We start from the raw sequence: 24,389 nt of genomic DNA, 5'->3' as shown, positions 1-24,389 counted from the left end.
TGCTAACACGTGTTTATTTTTATTATTTATTTAGGATCCTTTGAACGAATATAATAATGGAAGAATGTTAAAAGTATGAATATAATTATAAATTCTTAATAGCTAGGGACCTGATTGCCTCGATCTTCGAATTCAGATAAACGGTTCGTTTTCTATTTATTTGATTATTATTATTATTATTATTATTTTTTTAAATTGATATACACTTTGAACGAGCACGAAAAGAAATATAAAGCGTAATATACGATTATAGATTTTTAATAATTAAAGATCCGATTGCCTTCGTTTTAAATTCAAATAAACACGAGGTGAAAAAGTTTTAAATCCCCGGCAAGCCTTGGTTGCAAATTCTGTTAATCGGATTTGCAGAAACAAAGTTGAAAAGGCGTAATGAATAGATTTAAAAAAATGGATATGATTTAAAAGATCCGATAAGCACGTTGAAATTAACCAAGTTTATGACTCGAGGGGTTGTTCGATCGTTTTAATAATATAAAAAAAAAAAAAAAAAAAGAACAAAGATCGAAAAATCCTTTTCAAGGTATTCAAGGTATTAATCTTTATATAAGAGAAGATTTTTTTTTTTCCCCGTTCAAATGTTGAAATATCTGCATTTGGAATGGATAATTATTTCTATACGATGCTTATTAATACGTTCCTCGTAAAAATACAACAATTTTTCAAAATAATACAATTTCGCAAAGAAACGTATATTCCTTTATCTTACATCCTCGGTATACAAATTTTAACTCCGTGTCACGCTATTTATTTAGTTATTTATCCTCGCATCCGACGTGGTACTTTCATTTTACACGACGAAAATATTTCATTCGTAACGTAGAACGCGATTTTCGACAATTGACGTTTATTAGAATTTTTATTATAACGCGATTCGTTTCGTCAACGATTGTCGTCGTGGAAAGGAAAGTCTGGTCCGATTACTCGCAATTTGAGCGAGCAAAAAAAAAAAAAAAAAAAAAAGAAAAATAAATAAACGTATTAAATTCGATTATTTTATCGGTGGATGAAACGAGCCATTGCGACGAGGCGTCCTCCTCTAATTGCGAGCATAATTTCCACTTTTTATTCAGTCAGCATCGAGCGGCTGTTGAGGCGGCCCGATCGTTGGCAAACTAATTTCGATCCCATCGATGAAGATAAGGCTGGAATTTTTGTCAGAGCCACCTTCGAATCGCAGACTTCTTCATTTTCGCGGCCAATCTCTCGTGTCCTCGAGTGGAAATTCCAGCCGTTGGGATCATTAGGCGCGAATCGTTGCGAAACGTGCTCGTAGATAATGCGAAATTAGCGAGTGACGTTGTTCCTCCGATTACCGGGCCCAGGATCGGGTACACAAGCTTGTATCTTGATACGGGTTGGGAAAATATCTTCCCCTCGTCACGATACATTGACTTGTTGTAATCTAAACTTGTTGGAACAAATATCCGTAAACATTCAACATTTCAAATTGAACGAAGGAAGAAGGGATAAGAAGAGTTTTTCTTATAATAAATTCGAAGAAATTGAGAAAAACCTATTTTCAAAATTATTTATTTATCGTTTTTAGCTTAGATATTAGAAAAGAATATTAATTGAAAAGAACATTACATCTTCATAGATGATTAATAAAGATAAGTTTTTATTCCATTTTATTTTTGGCGAATTTTTCAAATTTGGATTCACGTTAAAATGTCGGGAAAACTTAAAGATATCATTTTCTGTTATAATTGATATACAAAACAGGATTCGTATGATTACTTCCTAAAACAATAGAGATGTAGACATATTTATTACAATCTGAGATTTGTTGCTTATTTTTTATATCTATGTCTAATAATTAAAAAATTATAAATTATAAAAATTCGTCTTTTACTCCAAAGTTCTTGTATGCCAATGAAATATTCGCTTTCACTTAAAAACAAATTTATATCGTAATCGAAAATAAATCTATCCCATCTTGTTACAAAATTTTCAATTATTAATACGCCAACCGCAACAACTTTTAATTTTTTTCGAAAATTGGAATTCTCGCATCCCATTATCTCGCATCACTATATCAGATATGCCTAAAGAAATCTTTAACTCGTTAAGAAAAAACCAATTTCATTTCTCTGCTAGTCGAGAGCAGGTGACGAGAATTGTTACTCGTTAAAAATAAAAAGATAAAAATTAGTGACATACAGGAATCAACTTAATTTTAATGTCCAACCTTCATGAATTCCGCGTGCCGCTCTCAGATCTCGACAACAATGTCCATAACCTTTGCTCCCCGGGTCGATCGTCGGCGTGACCGTCTCTCCTAGAACGGAGCCGTCTCCAGGACCCAATCCCAATCCAATTTGATGCACAGTAGCCTCGGCAGAGATAGCACCGGCTCAGGGGTAGGCTGGGAGTAAATGGTAAATAACTGAGCCGCCCGAACACGGGCGGGAAGAGAGCCTAATTAAACGATGTACAATTTATAACACCAGCCAGAAGGTCTAATGGCTCGCGTTCCTGGAAACCCGCTGCCTCGAACGTAGGACCACACCTAGCCGGCCCTACGAGATTGTCATCGCGTCTACCGGAATGACGACGACGACGACGACGACGACGACGACGACGTCGCCACGACGACGATGCCATCGCTCGTCCTGCGATCGTACACAAGCGATGAAAGTTTGCGGTTGCCTCATTTCTCTCGCGTAGAAATTCTTACGTTTAATTCCACCACGTTTCAATCGCTTCACTCGTAATTATAAATGAACGGTGAAATAAAGGGATAGATCTTAATTTCTTATTCTTTTCTATAATCGTATCTTATAATCGTTGTATCTTTCACACCATATATATCAGTCGAATTCAATCTCGTCAATTTCTCCAGTTTGCTTCAATCAGCTTCGATATAATCTCCCAGAACGTGGCTCATCTTTAATATCGAAAGGAACGAAATTTTGAAAACCAGTTTTGACTGTTAATACATCTTCTCCGTAGACTTTGCACAAGTTTTTTCTTGATCAGCATTCTTACCTTTTAATAAAAAAGTAAAATATGCCGAAAATGCTCCTTTCGATCTTGCATCTTTCTTATCACACACGAAAAACACAATCGCACAGAATCAAATAAATTATTCTTATAATAAAACCATAAAATGTCAACTCTCGAGATATGTAATAACAACACGGTCTAGAATGAAGTTGGCCGGATAAACGCTCAACTAGCGACACTCGCGTGAAAAAAAGAAATTACTTTCCGGACAACCAATAGAATACTTAATAATAAGTAACTAAAATTTTTCCTATATTACAAAGTGACATCGAAAGAAATTTTCGTGCATCCAGATATATAATATATATATATATATATTCAGATATATATTCGTGCATCAAGATAGATCTTCAAATTAAAAATTTCCCTATATCACCAGAATAGAAGAAGGTTAACGAAAGAATATTCGAAACAATTCCAATAATGGTTAACCAACACTGTTCCAAGAACGTGTTTCCCGTTGGAAACTGTTCCCTCGGAACGCAATAAGAAAGGAAATCTTGGAGGTTGTTCCGGGGCGCGAGTAAAAGTAGGACTATTTAGATGTCGGTTGGTGGAGGGAACGGTTCTCTCGAAACCGTCGGCATACGCTTATCGGATTCCAATTAAGCGCTGCGATCGACCGTTCTTCCCGTAAACGGTTACACCTGTGCGCGGAAGTGATCGCGGCGCGAGGCAAGAAATAATTAGAGCTTTCGGCCCGGCCAAAGGGGAAGTCGTCCGGCTAGTAGGAACTTCCTTAACGACCTCTCTCTGTTTACACTCTCTGTGTATATATGCGGCCTGCGTAAGCCGCGGACACGGACCGGATTCGATAACTGTGAAACTGGAATATCCACACCGGGATGAAAGTGTGAATCGTGCACGTCGCTCGACGCGGATCGCGTCGATTCTCTTACGTTCCTTCTGCGACACTACTGCTACCCGTCTTACAACTTCCATCTCTCGTCTCACCGTGTGCGGATCGGATACTACCTTCCATTACTACTTTCCGATTCTGACCTGATAGCCTGATAGGAGAGTTTTAGAAATTTATCCTACTCGAATCAGTACAAATCAAATCTCAATGTGTTTGCATATAATAATAATAATAATTTTGCAATTTTTTTTTTTTTACAACACGATGATGAAACGATTAATTTTAATTTCGTAAAATGTTTGTACGATCTAAATTATTTTGAGCTTTTCAACAGTAATCCATTTATTAGTTAAATTTTATACAGTTTACAAAATTAAATAAATTACTCTAGATAAGAATCTTTATGTCGCGTATTATCAACGTTAAGTGGATGAACGATCGATAATTGTCCAATTTGCTCGACTGATCTTTGAGAATCCGAGAAACTCGAGCAACTCTTGTTACTTGTAAATTATCGAAATGCGATATCAGAACGTTGTTGATCTACGCTCCCGCGTAAAACGGGTAGATTATCGGCACGAAGATAGAGCGCAGTAAGTAAATCCGAGATCGAGGGCCCTTATCGGCACACGACTTAATTCACTTCTTGATATTCTCAGCTTGGGCAAAACCGTACCGTGCAATTAATCGGCGTGGAAACGGTGGCTCGCATATCTAATTGGACTGCAACGGACGCATGTAGTTCACCATCGACAACTCGATTCGCGCCGATAGCTCGTGTTCCCTGTAACGTGAATTTAATACCGTCATGCTCGTTAAGACCAATCAACTATTACGTGCCGATTGCGAAAAATCGACGGGACGTAGGTGGAAATAAAAGAAAACAATAGGCACGGGAGAGATGGACTTTGTGAGTGAAATGGACCACTTAAATAATTTGTGAAGTAACTCACTTATAATTCGTCTTGTTCAATTAAGTGACATTAACAAATATTGGATTGCAATCTCGTCTAAAAATAGATTTAAAATAGATTCTTCTGTAGGAATAGAAAGAATTTATAAAATTATAAGATTATTTTTATTTTTAATTAAATTAAAGGATTTTTCAAAATGATTTTGAAAATGTAAAAATTTGTTCAATTCAGTATTGTGATAATGCTATTATATTAATCTTTAAATTTTCTCTAATTCTCTAATTCTCTAATCGTGGATGTGATTTAAAAAGAAAAAGAGAAAAGGGATTCATCTTTTCTCTCTTCGAAAGAAAATTTTCGATTTCCAAGATTTTTGGAGAAAACAGAAGAAACGAATTAAAAGAAATGATGGAGAATGATGGAAAATGATCGAACTGGTTAAGGTTCGAGGTATTTTATAAAGTGTAGAAAGCGAGAAACGGAGAAAAACGGGTTGGTTGGATCGAGAGCACTCTTGAGGGTAATGCGGCATAAAGGAGATAAAGTACGTTTAATATCGTTAAAACAGTTATGGCCACCGATTATGGCTGGACGTCGAGCTCCTGTGCATTTTGTATACAAATGTTCCCCGTTGAAACGTAGATAGATTCCTGGATTCAGGTTAATGCCCTGCTTGCTCAATAACTTATTGAAAGAACGTGGCTATGAAGATGGCGAGGAAGAAGTCATACAATGACTTAATTCTAAAGAGTATAATAAAAAGAAAACGTTCGAAATTTTACTTTAATTGTAACGAGACGTTCTTAAACGAGAAAGATCAAACAAAAGTTTATTCTAAGTATATACATATAAAGTGTAAATACATTTGAAGAGTCGATTTTAGAAATCAAAACAAAAGTATAAAAGTTGATACACAGAAATGTCGATTGAGGCTTATTTATTAAGCAATTTAAATTTGTATTAGATGAAACGAAAATATAGAGTGAGAGTGAAACATATATTGTGTATATTTCTCATTTCATTCGATGAAAGTATCAATTGCTTAATAAATTAGACTTAGTTTTGCAACCTAATAATTTTGTGATAAAAATTTGTTCTAACCTGTAGAATCGACTTGTTTAATTAAAATTAATAATTTTTCAACGATAAAACATTAAAAAAGTATATTGCCTTAAGCAAGAGTCACGTCTAATAGATTTTATTGATTACAAGCATAAATTAGAAACAAAACATTTAATATTAAAATCAAATTATACAACGATTTCATCACATTGTTAAAAACGTGATGAAACAAATTTCACAAATCACGAATATAAAAATCAATTTATTTCGTTTATTATTATGCCCAACAAGATACGAATAAACATTCATTTTATATCATTTTATGACCATTTTGAAATATTTCTCTCATTGACTAGCTTAACACCTACTTATAACAAAATAAATCAAAATTTTTGACGTGGGAGGAAGTTTTATTTAAAATCAAAAAGGCAACGATTCTTTTCTGCCCACTGACACTTGGGCACAGAACGGATTCTATACAGAGGAGATGAACCAACATTCAAGTTAGTTGTCATAAATTCTTACGGATATTCGGCGGTCTCGAGCGCCGCCGAAAAATGCGGCGAGCGATACGATCTCGAGTTCTTTCGGGGCGTTGATTCAATTTATACGAAGGAGTATTTAAAGATCGTAAAAATCAGGAAGGTCTACGGTGTATTGAATATTCATAGGTCGGTCATAAACAGTCAAATAAATTGGGAATAGCCGAGTGTGTGTAACACTGAATTACACGCGGTGAATTAAGGATGAAGATTTACGAGACATCGAGGCGAACAAATTAACGGAAATGAGGAGAACCGGCGGGAAAAGAAGGCGAAATGGAGTGGAGGGGATGAAAGTTGAAGTTGGACGGCTTGAAAAATTTAGTTAAAATGCTCGAGTAACGTTTATTACCTATATTATAGTTCATGTCCCTAGTTGATAACCTTGATGAGTAAAATTTCAACGGAAGTTGAAGTTGAGAATAAAATTACTAATATCAATTAATTGATATTAAATTACTTTAATTACCTAGAGATTATAGAAGGATTGGTAAACTATAGTAATATACGAATAAATGTTAATAATTGTCAATTTCATTAAAGTTTTTTTTTTTAAATAATTTACTACATAAATACCATTTAAATAATTCCACAAGTAATTGCATTAATTTAAATGAAAAATAAATAAAATTCACTTTCGAAAAAAAATTATTTATAAACAAACACGCGACATATAAATTATTTTTAGAAATATTTAAATTTGATTTTTTAATCATTTCAAATGAAAAATTAATTGTTACTTACAATTAAAAAATCTTACTTGTTATTTATTAAAAATTCGAAGCTTTTTAATTAAACTTTAAAATTAACTTTACTCGAGATATTAACTTAATTAATTTTTCAATCTATCCATACTCTGCCTCGATTGTTAACCTATTGCTATATACTTTCAATAATAAATTATTCGGGGTAATTCATTAAGGTAACTTTATTCCCAACCCTCGATCGTTAAAATCTTGCCCATTTTCTGATTGAAAGTCGATACACGCCGATTCGAGTGGAGGATCCAGCCGGTTCGATCCAAACGATTCGCCAACTTCGAGTTTTCGATCGCTTCGAGAAGCGGTCCGTCCGCGAATCGGGTTAACGTCCGTGTTATTTTTGCTGCGAGCTGTCAACCCGAGAATCCTTGCGCTAACAAGGTGCCGCACCGGTCGAGTAACCGTTTTTATCAATGGCCCTTTGGCAAGTGGCGGATACACTCGGTCCTTCCCAGCGAGGATCTAACGAGGGCCCAGCTTTTTGCGCATTAAAATATCGACTAATTGCCCCAGGATTCTGGTGACGTTTTTGCAAGATTTCGTGCGTATACCTCTCTACCCACGAACGTGATCGGCCCACCGAATATTTCCGAAATCTCGAATTTCGCCGTCCGAATCGGTATTCGGCGATTCTTTTTTCTTTCTTTTTTTCACTTTTTCCTCTCTCATCGCTTGATAAGCACCACTCTTTCCAGGAACATTTTTTTTTTTTTTTTTTGATTCTCTCTTGCTTTTTATTTGCTTATCTTTGGTACGAGGTATAAAATCGTATGTTTAATATATATCTGGATGCTTATAATTTCATAATTAGTAAAGCAAATTGTGTAAATTAAGTTTGTTAGAACAAAAAAACAGAAAATTTTAAAAATAGCGTATATTAATTTCCTTGGCAAGATTATTTACAACAGAATCGTTAACGAACATGACGTAAGAAATAAAAGTATAAAAGAGTCGTGGAATTTTTCGAATCAATTATAACGAATATAGAATTTTGTCCCCAGATTTTCTCCACGTTTAATGATGATCTAAAGAGAAATGTTGAATGAAAACTATAAAGTTGAACGATTCGAAGTGAACAAACTTTCTAGGGAGAAAGAATATTTAAATTTTATCTATTTTTTTTTTGAATATTTTAATTTTTTGAATTTATTTGTTCTTCTTCAAAGAAACTGTTACGATTATTCGATCGGTAGGTTAGTAAGAGCGGCACTCGGTTGGTCCCGTTGCGGTTGCAGGCATTTTAATCACGACACTTTCCTTCGTTAATGTTCATCCGCAGTGACACTGGAGATACACGGAGTTAACGAGCCACGCGTTATTCAATCCGTTGATCCTCCGGCACAAGCGTGCTGAACATTTTTTCTCGCCACAGATGATAATTCCGATTCGATCTACGAGTTTAACGAGGTCGTCGGATTCCAGAGAATTTTTCGAGCTCCCGTACACATTCGTTGCATGAAATTTCTTTGTATTCTAATCTCTGAAACCCTAATTATACCAAAATCCCTCTTGTATCAGGAAACAGAATTTATTCTTTTAATCATGATTTTTTAACGGAATTCTTTATCAACATTCCCTCGGGATTTTAAATTGAAATTTTTTTTTTAATTTAAATCTTCGAAACGAAACTCTTTACGCAATAACTCTTTTACCCGAACTTAATACCGAAATCTTTTTACAAAGAAAACAGGATTTATTTTCAATTTAAATAACGAGCTTCTGTATTTCAATATGATTGAATAATACACATATATTCAAATTGAAATTTCTTCTAATCTAAATCACTAGCTTTGAATGGATTTAAATAAATAAATTTCTTAAATTTAATATTGACTAAATTTTCTCATCGAAAAATAGAATTCACTGTTTTAATTTCTAAACCAGGAGCAAAATTTTCAACATTTTCCACGCCGATTCCAATATGGATGCTCGAACTTTCTAAGAAGAAAGAAAGTATAATTTTCCCTTTGGTTTAATAATTTAAACCACTTCGAAAAATAATTTTCCGAACGAGTTATTTCGGTCAACGTTTTATCAAATTTCAACCGTGACAAATAATCAACCGATTAACCGTGTCGCAATTAAAAACCTTACAAGATAAAAGCGGCAATTACATAACCGACCGGGATCAATTTAGCAAATGGAGGGCGGACGTATTACCATGTATATAATCGCATCCGAAAAATGCCCGATATCCGTGGAATCCGACCGCGCGTACCGCGATTAAGAAACTTACTCGGCTCGGCCAATTAATACAATTTCATAACGTAACCCGATCCACTGTTTTTCTCGAGGCGAGACGAACCGCGACGATACCCGTCGCCCGTTACGTTCTATTTACGAAACCGGTCGCTGCGAAGGAACGATATTAACCTTCGTGACGTTCCCTTCGAAACGAAGCCAGCCAATCTCTCCGTGCATACGCCTCGGATTCTCGATCCACGGTGGCCGGTATCTCGTTAGAGGGAATTCCGCGACAGCAGCGCCGTTTTGCCGCTCTGTATTTAACGCGAACCGGGAAACGCGTGATCGCGTTTCACGCTTTACAAATGGGATCGGCTTTTTGCGGCGAAAGGTGAAGCGATTTGTCTTTCGAATTCTCGGCATCGGGTGTGGAAATTGATCGTGATATTTTACGTCAAAATATTGTAATTATGTGTAAATTATGACTCGTATTTGAAATAATTAAAATTTTAGATTGTGGAGAAGTATATCTCGATTATAGTAATTTTTGCGCAATGTTATATCATTGTAAATATTGGTTAAATATATATATATTCGATATTCGAAGAATATTAAAGTTGGTACGTGAAAATTATCGGTTTATTTTATTTAATTTTGTGTCAGTAAATAGAGTTTAATGCGTATATTTAAATTGCTTGTAATTTAATAAATAAATTTCAAAAGTGACATTTTTACGCTAACTTTTTTCTCTTCACTTTGTCCCATATCAATATTAATACGGGAAAGTCATCAACTTATCGGAAATTAAATTTAAAAATTTTTAATAACCAGAAGAATTTTTATCTATATTTTACACAATTTATTTTTACATTATATATTTTACCTATTCATCTCGCATTTGAATAATAGAGATTCGACATTTGGATAATTGCCTAATCGTATCTATGTAATAAAATATTTTCAACAAAAAAGTTTTTATTCCACTACTACTCTCTTTCTTTGGCCGATTCATCGTTTCTTCTTCGATGAAATTACATATAAAAGATTATGTTATAAATACAATTATTCAAGATCACACGAAATATAAATTACCCGTATCGAAGCGAGTCGTTAGAAGCAGGTGGCGTTGATTTCTTAAATAAGCATAATAAATTTTTCTACCGTAAATTATAAAAGAATGTTGGCGCTGTTCATTTAGCCGTTTAATTTCAGCGTAGACTCCTCTCTCGAACAGGCAATAATAACTTCCCGGTAAAATTCCAGCGTCGAGTACCTTTCGAGGTACACCTCGGCAAACATTAAGCGACACCAATTTCCGCCGTCCCTTAATGACCACATCGAGGAGGAAGTTCCTTACACCCGTTCAATTTCCAATTTTTCTCTTTTGTCCCCGGACGAGGAGTGAGCGTTTCACAGACGATACTCGACCCGTTCCCTGTTACTTACCACTGTCCTCGCCTAGTAATGGGCATTGATTCCTCTCAAGTAGTATCGATCCATAGGCGATAATAAAGGATCTCGTGTAATCGTTTCGATATCGAATAAATGGCGAAAAAAATTAATTTCGAATTTTATTATGAATATAATATCGTGGAAAGGAATCCGACATTGTCATTGATTCCGTTCACTTCTATTTCGAGGTGTGTATTTGTTTATTTGGAAATCAGTATCGCGTCTCGACATCTAACTGGATTGATCGTAAATGGGCGTTAATCGGTGTCAATAATTTATAGCGAGACTACAATTTATGCTAATGTCAATAATGTTGATATTACTGATTCCTTAACCTTGAAATGGAGAAAATTTATATGATAATTTTAATGTTGAGCGGTTAATGTTGAGTTCAAAATATGCGAAGTGTTCATTAATAATAATTAGCGGCGATACCAATCTTTTTTTAAATAATACTTATTTATTTGAAAATTCATGGTGTATCAAAAGAAGTAGCTGTGTTAAAAAGTATTGAAATCACTCGAACCGGTATCCAAACTTCGAATATTTAATATCTGGAAAGGAATTTAAATTGCTATTTAAAATTACACATATTATTAAAGAAACAAGAATAAAAAAAAATTATACTTTCAAAGTAACACAAAATTCGATCGATCATTTATGATTAGATTTCTTTCCAAACATAAAATCGAATAAATCATACTTGCATACAATCATAATTCTTCTCTCGGCTAATTCTAAGAATTGACCGTTTCAGAAGCACACTTCTTCGATCCTCTCTACCCATAATTCGATTAAACTTTAACATCACTACGAATAATTTTCGACGCAGCTCGTAAACCCTCGAATATCCGACTTGGCTCCGAGGATCGATCCAGAATTCCAGTAATCATCACGCCCATCACTGGTCACCGAGCAGAGGAAAGAAGCGATGGCGCTGTAAAAGCCGGGGACGTCGGTTCAATTTGTGCGAAGGTGCGCGAGGTCCCCGGCCGGCTAATTGCCTCTCGAATGCCGGGAGTAGTTCGCGGAGTGAAACACCTATTTAAACTAGCATTCCGCCGCGGACGATCGTCTTGCGCCACCGGGCACGGGCGCGCAAAAAGAACGTCCGGGGAGGAGGAGGCGATCCCGTTGCCGACGATAATTGAATGGCCGGCCGCTCGGTGGCGTATCTGACAAATTATTGCCGATCCCCTGGGCCACGCGAATGTGGCCCCCGTCTCGTTTTTCCAACCGTCGTTCGCCCAACCGTCCTCGCTGAATTTATAATTTTTCGCCGCGGCTCTCTTAATCGGCGAATTTGTTGCGGGACGACCAGTCATTTCGACTCGCGATAAGCGGCTCTCTCTCTCTCTCTCTATCTTTCTCGATTCTCAGAAGTAATTTTCGGCTAATAAGAGAGAGAGAGAGAATTCTTCTCTCTTGTTATACGATTGGAAGGGATCTCGAAATGGAAAGTGGTAATTTTAACGTTGAATTTGTGCTTTTTGCGGTTTTAAAGGTTTAATATTTGACTCGTAATTTTTCTTCTCGTTCTTCTCGTTGGGATCAAAATCAAACTTCGTAGTTTTAATTCTTTTCTTTTTTTCTTTTTTGATAATTCTTAATTAGAGGAAAATTTGTAATTTGTATTGAGCTTGAGAATATTTGATTCATATTTGAAAATTCTTGTCTAGGGATTGGAAACATTCAAATTCGTTTTTCTTAACATCGTGATTTTTGTATTATGATATTGTATGTATTGAACTTTTATAAAGCTTTTTTTTTTCGGTTTCAGAAATTATAGTGATTCTACTAGCATTTTGTGTATTTTTGGTATTTTTTCATATTAAAGTATATAATTTTAACATTGGTGATTCAATCTCCATCAAATAAGTTCAAATTTAATTATCAAATCTAATTAATAATCGTTAGTTAATTAAGAATGCATGATATTTTTATAATATTTTTCACAATGAAATGAAATTAATTAAAATTGATTTCTTAATTTTTGAATTTCATTAGAATAGCTTTAAATCTTCATGATTATTAACGAATTCAACAATTATTAGTTAAATAATTTCAATATTCTTGCTCGATATATCATAAATTATATATATAGATTTCCAATAAGAGAATCTTTTCGTAGAATCAATGATCTGGCCAATAATTAACTACTCTAAGAACGTTCCATTATAAATGTGAGACTCATTACTAAATTTACTTACAATACTTTTCAATTAATAATGGAATTTCACATACTTTTTTATATAAATATATATAACAAATCATATCACAAAAATCATAAATATCACAAAAATCACCGAAAATGTAAATTAAAAATATTACCAAAATGCTTCTGCTCTCGAGAAATCGATAAAGACAGAACCAAGACTAATTTGTCTTTCATCAAAAAATAATTCGCCGCATCTCCGTCATAAACCTAGACCATTTAAACGTGTTAAAACGTTAGATCTGATTTCGATGATAAATTCCGACCACCGCTTGTCCGAAAAATTTCACGGGAATCAGCGTTAGAGGTAATCCCATTACGACGCGTATCGACCGAACGGAAACAGATAAGTGTCTGAGGGGGGAGGGAACGGGTGGAGAGGATAACCGGAATCGTGACAAATTGTCAGCCGTACGCCGACACGAAGCACGTTGCTCGTTTCTTTTTCGCCCATTGCCTCTTCCCCTCAACAAAGATGATCCCCTTACAAAGATGCAAATTTACAAATTTTAAAAAAAAGGAGGAGACGTTTTTTATGGATAGTTGCGATTGGTTAGAAAATTGTGATGCACGATCATCGCGGAGACAATTTTATAATTTTTCGCGTTTAATTTTCGATTTCATCGAACCGGAGAATAAATTTCACCTTCCTTCGAGCGGGAGAGGAGAAGGTTTTCTTGGAGAAAGAGTGGCGAGATGGACGCCTATAATAGGAAGGGGACGGGCAGGTTCAATCTTAACGCGATTCTGTCGCACGGTGTAATAAAACTTTTTATTACGGAACGCCATTTCTCGGGATAACTCGTGAAGAATTTACTAAAGCTACCGGCAGATGGAGAAATTTCAGGAGGGGGGATTCTTCAAATTCTCGTGATATCTAAGTCTCAGGGAACGCCAATCGTCAAAGGTCGATACCTACGAAATCGACGAGGATAAAACAAACATCGCGTTGTCTTATCGATATCGGTGATCTTGATTGGAAGATAATAACGTGGCAGTTTCCACAAACGTGGGTTACAAGCTTCTTCTCTTCTCGAGAAGAGTTGCTCCTTGTTGAAATATTATAAGAAGCAATGCTTAAACGGATACTTTATCTTTGTTGGTTGGAAAGTTTAAGATCGTCGATAGAATTCGAATCCTCTTAGAATCCAGTTCTTTCTCGTTTCATCAGATATCGGTGAAAGAAACTAGATGTTCTTCCTGTTCTCTTTCCTAATTTAACGACCATTTTCGCTTTTTTATTGCCTCTTCATTTAAGTCGAAATTACAAGTTTGGGATAGTAGTGAATATTAATCATTGGGAAACATATAAAATTCTATAATTAAAAATAAATCGTATCTTAAATTGGGGAGAGGGGGAAATTAACATAATTTTCTGGTATTATTATTATTTTTTTTTTTATGTAACACGAACATTAAAATGTTTACATTTGTTATAAATAATATTATATTAATATTATATTGTCACTTAAGTACAAAAATTTGCAAATTTATAAAATTTTTAATATATGTTGTATCGTGCAATGATGATAATTTATTATCTTGTAATCTGAATAAAGTTAGCACATCGTATAATTAATATTAATAATTAAAATTATACTAATTAAAGATTTATATAGCATTCAAAATTTCTTTCCTTTACATCCAATGATTTCTCATTATTTATTTGGATAATTAATTTTTATATCATTTTATTAATCCGACAGTGTGAATTAAAAACACAATATGAGTATTCAAAATGAAAAAACTTAAATCATAATAATAAAATCCAGAAGATAATTATTTAAATAACATTGAAATATATCTGCTTCGTGCTTTACAATATTATTAATTTATTTTAGTTTTATTCAAAAATGGAATTATATCATTTATTTACGTGACAAATATTTTATCTCTTCTACTTGATTTGCATGTAAAAATATTTTGCTTCAAGTTGTATACCCGTGAAATATAAAACTCGGTATATTATGTTATATTACGAATCTCTCGAACGAATACGATAAAAGCAAATGAATGTCACACAAAAAATTCTAATCCAAATTAAGAAATAAAGAAATTAAGAAATAAAGATCGTATCATATCATAATAAATATGAAATTACATTTTTGTTGAAGAAAATATAGATATATTACGAAATCTTCACGTTTCCTCTATCTCCCTTCCTATATACAAAAACTATAAACAAATATTGCCAACATTTCTCCAGAATTCCCAATTTCCTATCAATTGTAGACATATAAACCAAAACACATACCAAAAACATATTAATATACCAAAATATACCTAATTCTTAAACGAAAAGCTTCATCTCCCCTCCCTTCCTCCAAGAAATTTCCTTTTTAATTAAACAATAAATATAAGCAAAAACACATTAATATACCAAAATATACCTAATTCTTAAACGAAAAGCTTCATCTCCCCTCCCTTCCTCCAAGAAATTTCCATTTTAATTAAACAATAAATCAGCAAGAAAAATTTCAAACTACACCAAATTTCACCGAATAATCCAATAATTCGCGAGTAAAAACGTAAAACGGGGGCAGGAATTAGCCGCGAAATCCGAGCTGCGACACCGGTCGCCACTCAGTTCTCGCGTTCTATCGTTCCCGCGCGCGTAAGAACAACCATCGGCTCGTACCTAATTAGGAGGAAACGTGCGCGGTTTTTGAAACGCCGTGGCGCGGCGTTTGCATCGGGACTTTCTTGCCGGCCGACTTTCTCGCCGTAAACGCTCGCGCTCGTCCTCCCTCCCTCCCTTCCTCCCCTCCCCTCCCCTCCCCTCCGTCCCCCTGGCCGGCTTCGTAAATTTCCTACGAAGTCGGAAACGGGATTTCGTCTCGATTCATCTTGCCGGCAATTACCGGCAACGGCACATGATCCGCGTACCTGCCTACAGATCACCTCGATTTATGGGAAACGCGTGTAAGCTTCGGGAGAAACGATTACTTTACTTGCGCGCGCTTCCATCGAAAGCCGAACTTGACATGGCGATCGTTCCACGGACGATCGATACCCGACACGTTTTCTTCCTTTCCATTCCTTCTCCCCCCCCCCCGACCCTCCCCTCCGACCACGTACGTGCCGAAGGTACTGAAACTTCCACCATCAGGGGGAAACCTTCCTGGTCTATACTGCCTTTTCATCGGCCAAGGTTCGATCTTCGGTGGATAGAGGCGATTAGAGCGATCCTCGTGATCCTCCACGGTGGGAAGATTCTTCTTCCTCGGGTTAAAAGAAAAAAAATCACCGTGCCGCGTAGAAATATCGGTTGCTCTTAGAGGCATTTATCTGTTATCCTTAAAAAATGATTAATAATTTTCCATTCGCGAGTTTCTAATTCATATCCTGCGAGGAATTCTTTTTATCCAACTCGAATTGGAGATCGAGGTGTTGCTAATTAAAATTCAAAGTTTCCCTCTCTACTCGACGCCGTTCCTCGTGATAAATTCGTAGGTATCATCGATCTAGAGGAGGAAAAAAAGCAATAAACGGGCAATTTAACCCTTCAACCCGTCTACGTGGAAGACACGCCCGAAAAGGTAAACACGGTCGGTAAGGTATTTCGATCAAAGTATATATCCGAGGGTATAGCAGGGAGAGAGGGCCGGCCGGCAGAAAGGAAGCTTTCCTTCCTCGAATCCACTCGGGTCCCCTTTTCTTCTCCCCTTAATCCCCCTCCCGGGACACGAATCCGAGCATCGGTACACCCGTCGAAACAGTGGCTGGCTCCCAATTAGGAACCCTCCTTTAAGTAAGTAAGCCCGCGATCTCCCTATGTCCATCCTCGTCGATCCAACGTACGCCACCTATCTGTCCTCGTCCCACCGCAAACCGGCCACTGCCACGATTCACTTTCCGCGGCATCCTCGTCTTTCTCTTGTATAAATTAGTCCCAGCCGCCACATAATGGCGTGTCGATGCGCTACTGTCCCCCCGGCTAGCATTGCCTTTTTTTTAATCCTCTTTTTCTCTCCTCTCCCCTCCCCTCCCCTGCGCTCTCAGGTAACCCACTCCCTCCCTACTTCTCGGCCCTCGCTCTCCACGCTCCTATCTACGTCTTCTTCTCGGCCCGACCTTTCTCTCTCGGTCGTCCTCGTCTCGCTCTCGTTACGCCGTATCGCTCTGTCCTCGTCCCTCGGAAGGGAGAGAGGGCCTCTATCTCTCTCTCTCTCTCGCTCGCTCGCTCGCTCGCTCGGATCCCGACGAGATCCGCTCCGTCGTCACGGCCCCCCTCTCCTCTCTCCCTTCTCCTTCTCTAGCTCTCTCTTTTCAGCTTCGTTTCGCCGCGCTCGTCGCGACCGGCCGGCTTAATTTACGACCAATTAATTTGGATAAACTGAATGAGGGGAGGCCTGCTTTCGATGCACGCGTTAACCGTGAATTTTTTTACCCCCTCCACTCAGTCCAGGGCCGACCTTCCGGTCCAGCGGCTAGCACTTAAAAAACAGCTCTACCCTTTTTTGGGGAGCGGCGAGTTTTGGGAGATGTTTCGGGCGGTTCGGAAAGCAAGATGCTACGATGATGACACGCTTTTTTGATTTTTGAACACGAATCCGATATCCGGATTGTCGTTAAAGGAAATGTAATTTCGAGGGCAATTTTAATTGGGACGATATTGTATATAATAATGGTCGAATCAATAAGTTTGGATCGAAGGAAGAATTTGAGAACGAGCGCGTGTACCCTCTTCGAGTATTTCTCTTCGAGTATTTTTCCAAGTATTTATTTTATATAAGAGTGTAGTGATAGTCGCGTGTTTGTGGAGAGAGTACATCGCGATGAGAATTCAGGAGATTTTTCACGTCTGACTCTGATTGAGTTCTATTTGTTTGTCGAAATTGAACTGTATTCGAGTGATCCGAATAAAAGATGCATATGTAGTTAAAATAGCGTGTTTAATAATCCATATCTTGGAATAGTATTTAAAAATAATTAATTATTTCGTGATAAATTTGCTTCTTCCTCAATCAGTTATCCGAAAAATCAAATTGGAAGTCATTTTTTAAATTTTATTCCTGATCCAATTGAAATCGATTAAATAACAAATACAACTAACACAATGTATTATAATAAACAGATGTTTGTACAGATTTCTTACATTTTTTCATTTGATATTAAATTTATTTTGCGTGGTATAATGAATACAATATAATACTCACTTTCAATTACTCGATATATAATAATCTAAAACATCAGTTTCATAAAGATGAAGATCATCATAAAAATAAAAATAACCAAAATCTATCAGATTCTTATCTTACTTATTCTTATATTACTTACGATAATTTAACCCCTTGCGTCATAACGAAATCTTCGAGATCTAATATTAGAAATTTATCGTATAAATTTAATCCTATTTCATAATCTTTATAATTCTATTCTGAATATATATACACGAAATTAAACAACACAATCGAAAATTCGAGATGCAAAACTCGGATCTGTCTCTTTACAATTTTATTTTCATTCCACGATTTTCTATGGGAACAGAGGAGTAATAAGAAGAGATCCAAACGCATCACCCCTGGAATAGAATCGCGTATTACACGCCCGATTATTCCGTCGCGGTTGAAGAAAATTCCCCCGAGCGCGCGAAATCCGTTCCGTTCGAAATCCACGTCGATTGTGCGCGTGTGGGGCGCGCAGTAGGCAAGGAGTCGCGAAAGAGAAGAAGACGGGCGAGGAGAAAAGGATTCGAGAAGAGAGAAGTCTGGCGAAGAGCGGTAGCGTTGCGCGGACGCATCGAAGGAATCGCTCTCTCTCCCTCCCTCCTTCCCTCCCTCTCTCTCCGTCGATGCCGTGGACAGGCCTGCTTGGTATTCCGTTCTCGTCCCGAGGCATAATTGGCCGCCAACTGGCGACGCTCCTCCGGGTATCGCGAAGACAAGAAATTATTCTTTAATTAATTGTCAGCGCTCAATGTGGCCGCATGCGTAGGATCGGTCGGCCTCGTACATAAATTTCATCTATATGGGAGCGGCGTGTGTAACAGACTTCTCCTCCATCGTGGAGGGAATCCGTGGTGAAACGGTGGCCAAGGAGCGACGGAGGAGCGAGAAAGGAAACGAGCGACGGCGGGAACGTTGCCTTCGTTCGTACTTGAATAAAGGTGGATAGGCCGAGAGAGCTTCCGATCCGCGGAGGTAGCGAATACCTGGCGCCTGTTTGTAAACCCTTTAACGGTAAATCGTCGTTCTAGAGGGTCGCCGTTTGCTCTCCTTCTTTTCGAGCCCCCTCCCCCACCAACCCCGTCCTCCTTCGACCTCTCGACGCGTAGTACGTAGTTTCCTCTCTCTCTCTCTCTCTCGCTCTCTCTCTCTCTCTCTCTCTCTCTCTCTCTCTCTCTCTCTCTCTCTCCGTCTCAATGCTCACGTAGGTGATCCTCGGCCAAGATGGAGTTCCGTATAAAGAGGGGAAAGTCGGTTCACGGTTCTCGTGCGTCCGCCTCCGTCCGATATCGTGCTTTGTGCCCTCTAGTCACGCCACTGACGAATACGCTCTGCTTTAGGTCTCGACTTGCCTGTCTTTCGAATTCCACTCGAGATTTACGCTCGCGCGCGTCGCACGATTCGACTCGAGCTTCGACGTTTATCAATCTGATCGGTCGTATAAACGTCGTTTAAAAGTTTTAGTTTTGTTTATTACGTCCGATAAAGGGATCTTTGTTGGGAATTGATCGTGAAAACGGGGACAACGATTCCCGACGATTTGGCCGGTTCTAATAACCGGTATATCAGCGCCACCGGTACGAACAATTAGGCTACTGGTCTCGGTCGCCGAAGGGACGACAGTTACGAGCGGTCCAGGGATTCAAAGAAGGCGGCGAACTTCTTTGATCGGACGTGCCAGTGGAACCAGAGGCCTTCTCGTTCTAGACCGTTTCAGTTGGCTCTACCCCGGTTCTTGCAGATAGGGAGTAGAAGGTGGAGTAGCGAATCCATGCATTGGCGTCGAGTCGATTTGCAATTTATATATATATATATATATATGCGAACGAACGAAGTCTTTGTTTAAATTGTAAAAATTTTTATGATTTTAATTCTCTCTGTTTAGCTGCTAATTATAATAATTTAAGTATTTTTATTTAAGTAAGCAGAAGGAAGTTACATTTTTTTTTAAATAATTAATACACCATATAACTGATATCTATAAAATATATATTTGCAAATGTATATAGATTTATAATATTAAAAAGCAAAAGGAGAAATACTTGTAGATTTTGGAAAAGAAAAATATAATTGAATTCTATATTAATTCTTCAGGCTCAGAAAAAGTATATGAGCTTAATAAAACAAAAAGTTACTTTCTTTTTTTGAATATCTTTCTGTATTATTCCTCGCATCTCTCGATATTTTTTTTTTTCGAGAATATCATCATTTTTTTGTATTGTTAACTATTTTCAATCAATGTTTCCAGGAGATATTAAAATGATAGCTGATTTTCTGATTTCACTGAATTCGTTAAAGTTCCTAACCCTTATGAGAATTAAATTGACCTGATTCAATAATGTCATAATATATTTATTGCCTCTGGAGAAATTTTCTATTGTATTAGTTTTTGATTTCATAATTTTATTAACATTTATAACATATTGTTTTAATTTTTGAATATTCATTATTTTTTAGTCAATAAATCGTAGCTTAAAAGATACTTTAAAAGGTACTTTTCACATGTGATAAGATACATGTAATTTACCTGATTTTTTAATTTGAAAACAAACAATTAATGGATCTTGTATGCAATATTATTCGACATATTAGCAAAAATAATTAAAGTCGTCCCACTTGCAAGCCACTTTCCTAAATTCACCCTATATAAATCTTTTTCTCATTAATTATGCATATTCAAACACTTCACTGTAAAACATATCCGTCTAATCTCCGTCATTTTCCTATCATTACTTTTTTTTACTTATCGTTTTCTTTACCACGTACTCACGTTCCTTTTATACCTATACTCGTAATAACAAATTTTACCTCATAGATTCCTACTTTTCTCGAAATCTCTTTGCAAAAATTACGTTCAACAAAGAATTCGTCGAGATTAAAATAAAGTAGACAACGAATCGAACGAATTTCCAAGAACAAGAATAAAGAAAGAAAGAAAGGATCATTTCCAATTAAAACAACGTTTAAGACCAAGTATCGACGAAAGATGGAAGAATGCGAAGGGACTCGTGAAAAGGTTATACGGACAGGTGTACAAGGGTCTGGATACGAGTGTGCGTGGACACTATATATATGTATACGTATATTTTATAATTAGCCAAAGGGCCCAGAGAGAGAGAGAGAGAGAGAGAGAGAGATAAATCAACGCGCCGCCCGGGTTTAAGACTTAATTAAAAATTTAGTCAAAAACCAATTAGCGGCTACGCCGGATTAACATATTTCTAATTATCCGCCGAACACTTTCGGCCGCCCTATACCGCTGCCTCGACTACTTGCCATATACGAGAGGCCACGCCACTCTCCCCGCCGATGACTTTGCGATACGTTTCGTCCAAACTTTTTCATCTTCCTTTTCTCCTCTCCCTTCCTTCTTTTCATTTATCTATTTATTTATTTATTTTCTCTCCAGTTACGTTCCATAAGACATAATACTTCAACGATGGATCGATCATTGTTTTCCTTTTATTCTTTTATTCTCTTTTATTCCCGCTCTAATCGGGTTCATCAATGACCATCGATTCGAAAAAAGAAAATATTCTTCACTTTCACTCGTGTGAAAGCCTCGCGTACGATTAATTAGGAACATTTGATCTCGAATTCGATCGTAATTTTCACCTTCCTTTTTATATTATATATATATATATATATTCACTTACCTGAAAACCGTTGATGATTATTCGAATCTCTCGATAAATAAATAAATTCGTGAGGGAAGAGTAATCGGTACAAATCGGCGGTTTAAATACTGAAATCATTTTTATTTCGCTATGGTATACTTCCATGGATAAATTATCATGTTACATTTATACAGGGCGCTTAAGGTACATCCGCAGTGACCTCGTCGCGGTGTGAATCTCGATCCTACATCGGAATTTACATTTTTCCCTTGGACACGTATGTACACGCTCTTCGAATTTCTTTTTTTTTTTTTTTTTTTCGTATCCGTTTCGTTCGAAAAAAGAGAAAAGAAAAATCAAAAAATTCCTTTTCTTCCCCCATATTTTATTTATCAAACGAACGAGACGTTCTCGAATCGATCGATTTTGGGAATATCATCTGTTCTAGTAGCGAAGTAGATCATAACTTCAACCACGCTCTCATCCCAAGTAAATTTATATATACTTCAAGTAGAAACGAAACGAGTCGAAGGAGCGAATAATAACGTCGTCCATTTCCAGCAAATTCTTTCTTTCGCCTCTCAACTCGTTCGCAAAGTCCTGTACACGCGTGTCGATATTTATATTAATATTTATATATACATACGTACACACTTATACGCGGATAGAGAATCTATTTACAATATGTACACGATACAATCGTAGTAACTTCGTGATGATAACCTTGTTTCGTGATGAGTGAGATCAACGGCTTGAAATGCTTTCTAAATGCTTCGAACGATCGTTCAAATTCAATCGAGTCTTATCCACGCGAACCGTTAATATTCGCGAACGTAGAAAAATAAAAGGATGTGCAGGAGGAGGGGGAGGAAGTTTCGTCACAAACTTCGAAATACTGTTCCTCGACGCGGTGAAAGAAGAAGGCAGTTAAAGTCGAATTTAACTCTTCGCTCTCCAACGACGAATTTCCTCGTCCCGAGCTTCCAACAATGTTTCACTGGGTTAATCACATGAATTAATTAAATGTTTCTCGCTCCATTCGACATCCCTTTGGACAGTGATGGGTTTCGAAGGAACTTTTTAAAGTTTGGTTTTTTTAATTTCAATGTAATCCACGATCACAAATCAGATCACTGCGACCTCGAAACACGGCCTGATAAATCGTCGTAATATTCTCCAAACCCATCACCGTTTACTCGCGTTCGAGAAAATTTCCCTCCCCGAGTTGGCCAAGCTTTTCGTTCTTTCGTTGGATTACAAGTTTTTTTAACGCACAGTTTTCGTTCACGAGCAAGGAAGAGGCGGACTGGGCAGGATACGAGCGACTCGGACCAGCGCGGCTCGCCTCTCCCTTATTAAGGCCTGTGTCCAGGGGGCCCCATGAACATGGCCGCCGCGGCGGCGACATGGGTGTGCCTAGCCATGGCCGCCGCGATGAAGGGAGGCACTCCTGGTGTTCCAGGTGGCCCCACTCCGGAGAACATTAGGCCAGAGCCGAAACTCGGGTGCAGCAACGGCCTCGCGGACAGCCTCAGCTTCTCGATTTCCGCCTCCTGGAGACGCTTCGCCTTGGCTCGCCTGTTCTGGAACCAAATTTTCACCTGGAACAGAGAGTAGGAAAAAAGTAGTGGCATTTCTCCATTGGTCACTTAAATTGAACGGTGTAATTTAATTGGTGTTTGGAAGACAAAGTTTTTTATATTAAGGAAAGGTTATCGAAAAAAAGTCTTATCTTAAGTCAATTTTCTGTTCCTCGGTTGTTAAATTTTTTTATTTCTTTTTCTTTACATTTAAAATAATATATCCAATTTTCGAGGCTTTTTTCTTTCGCGCTAAATAAACGTCTCTCACATTTCTTTATTAAAATGGAGGTATATCTCATCAAAAAATAATCGATACCTAAGATTTTGCCTTAACTTTTTATTATCTCGATCCATTCATTTCTCGTAACACACAGAATAAAAATCAACAAGATTAACTAATAAACATGTATAAATATATATACATTCTTATTTGAACGTTCCACGGATCCAAACATCTAAAGATCCTTGGACTTTTTCAACGTCGATTTTCATCGAGCCTCGTCACCGCAGCCGGTTTAAGGAAAAGCGCCTGGCCGAGTGAAAAAGCAAAAAGGAAAAAACCGTGGCCGTGGACAGGATGGGCGACAGGGCGGAAGGAGCGTCGATACGGCCGCGTAATTAAATAATTACGCTATCGATCAACCGAGAGCGGTAACGTAAGCGGTCTAACAAGGGACGCGGCGAACGGCGAATAGAGAAAATAGGTGCACCACGGTGCTGCATGAACGGCTATTTAGCGCGTAATTAGCCGGCTCAAATTGGTGAAAGCAGCCGTCCGTATGGCCTGTGTAGGAATTCGCCGATGTAGTTGGAAACTTGCTACGTGGAAAAATATGCGGCTCGAAAACCTTTTCTTTCGGCTGGTTAATTGTGTTTGCACAGTCGCCGGCCGATTTTTTTTTGTTTGGACAGATGCGATTCAACCTCCGCGAATCGATCGACGCAATTGCGCAACGATTGTCTAAATCCGTTTTTTCCTTTTCTTTTTTTTTTTTTTTTTTCTTT

The 24,389-nt window shown here is 37.3% G+C and overlaps 1 protein-coding gene across 1 annotated transcript in view; it reads right to left on the bottom strand.

Moving 5' to 3' along the window:
- Positions 1-21,983: 21,983 nt before the first annotated feature.
- Positions 21,984-24,389, bottom strand: part of LOC122720709 — a 23,208-nt gene continuing 20,802 nt past the window's right edge. Inside the window, exon 3 of the mRNA XM_043947592.1 lies at positions 21,984-23,402. Coding sequence (XP_043803527.1) covers positions 23,157-23,402 — 246 coding nt within the window. The 3' untranslated portion in view covers positions 21,984-23,156. The remainder of the gene's footprint in view (positions 23,403-24,389) is intronic.

Source organism: Apis laboriosa, unplaced genomic scaffold (genome assembly GCF_014066325.1).
Source record: "Apis laboriosa isolate Shangri-la unplaced genomic scaffold, ASM1406632v1 scaffold1321_cov151, whole genome shotgun sequence".
Taxonomy (NCBI): Eukaryota; Metazoa; Arthropoda; class Insecta; order Hymenoptera; family Apidae; genus Apis; species Apis laboriosa.
Note: the sequence above shows the minus strand (reverse complement) of the source record. Positions and strands in the feature narration are given on the sequence as shown.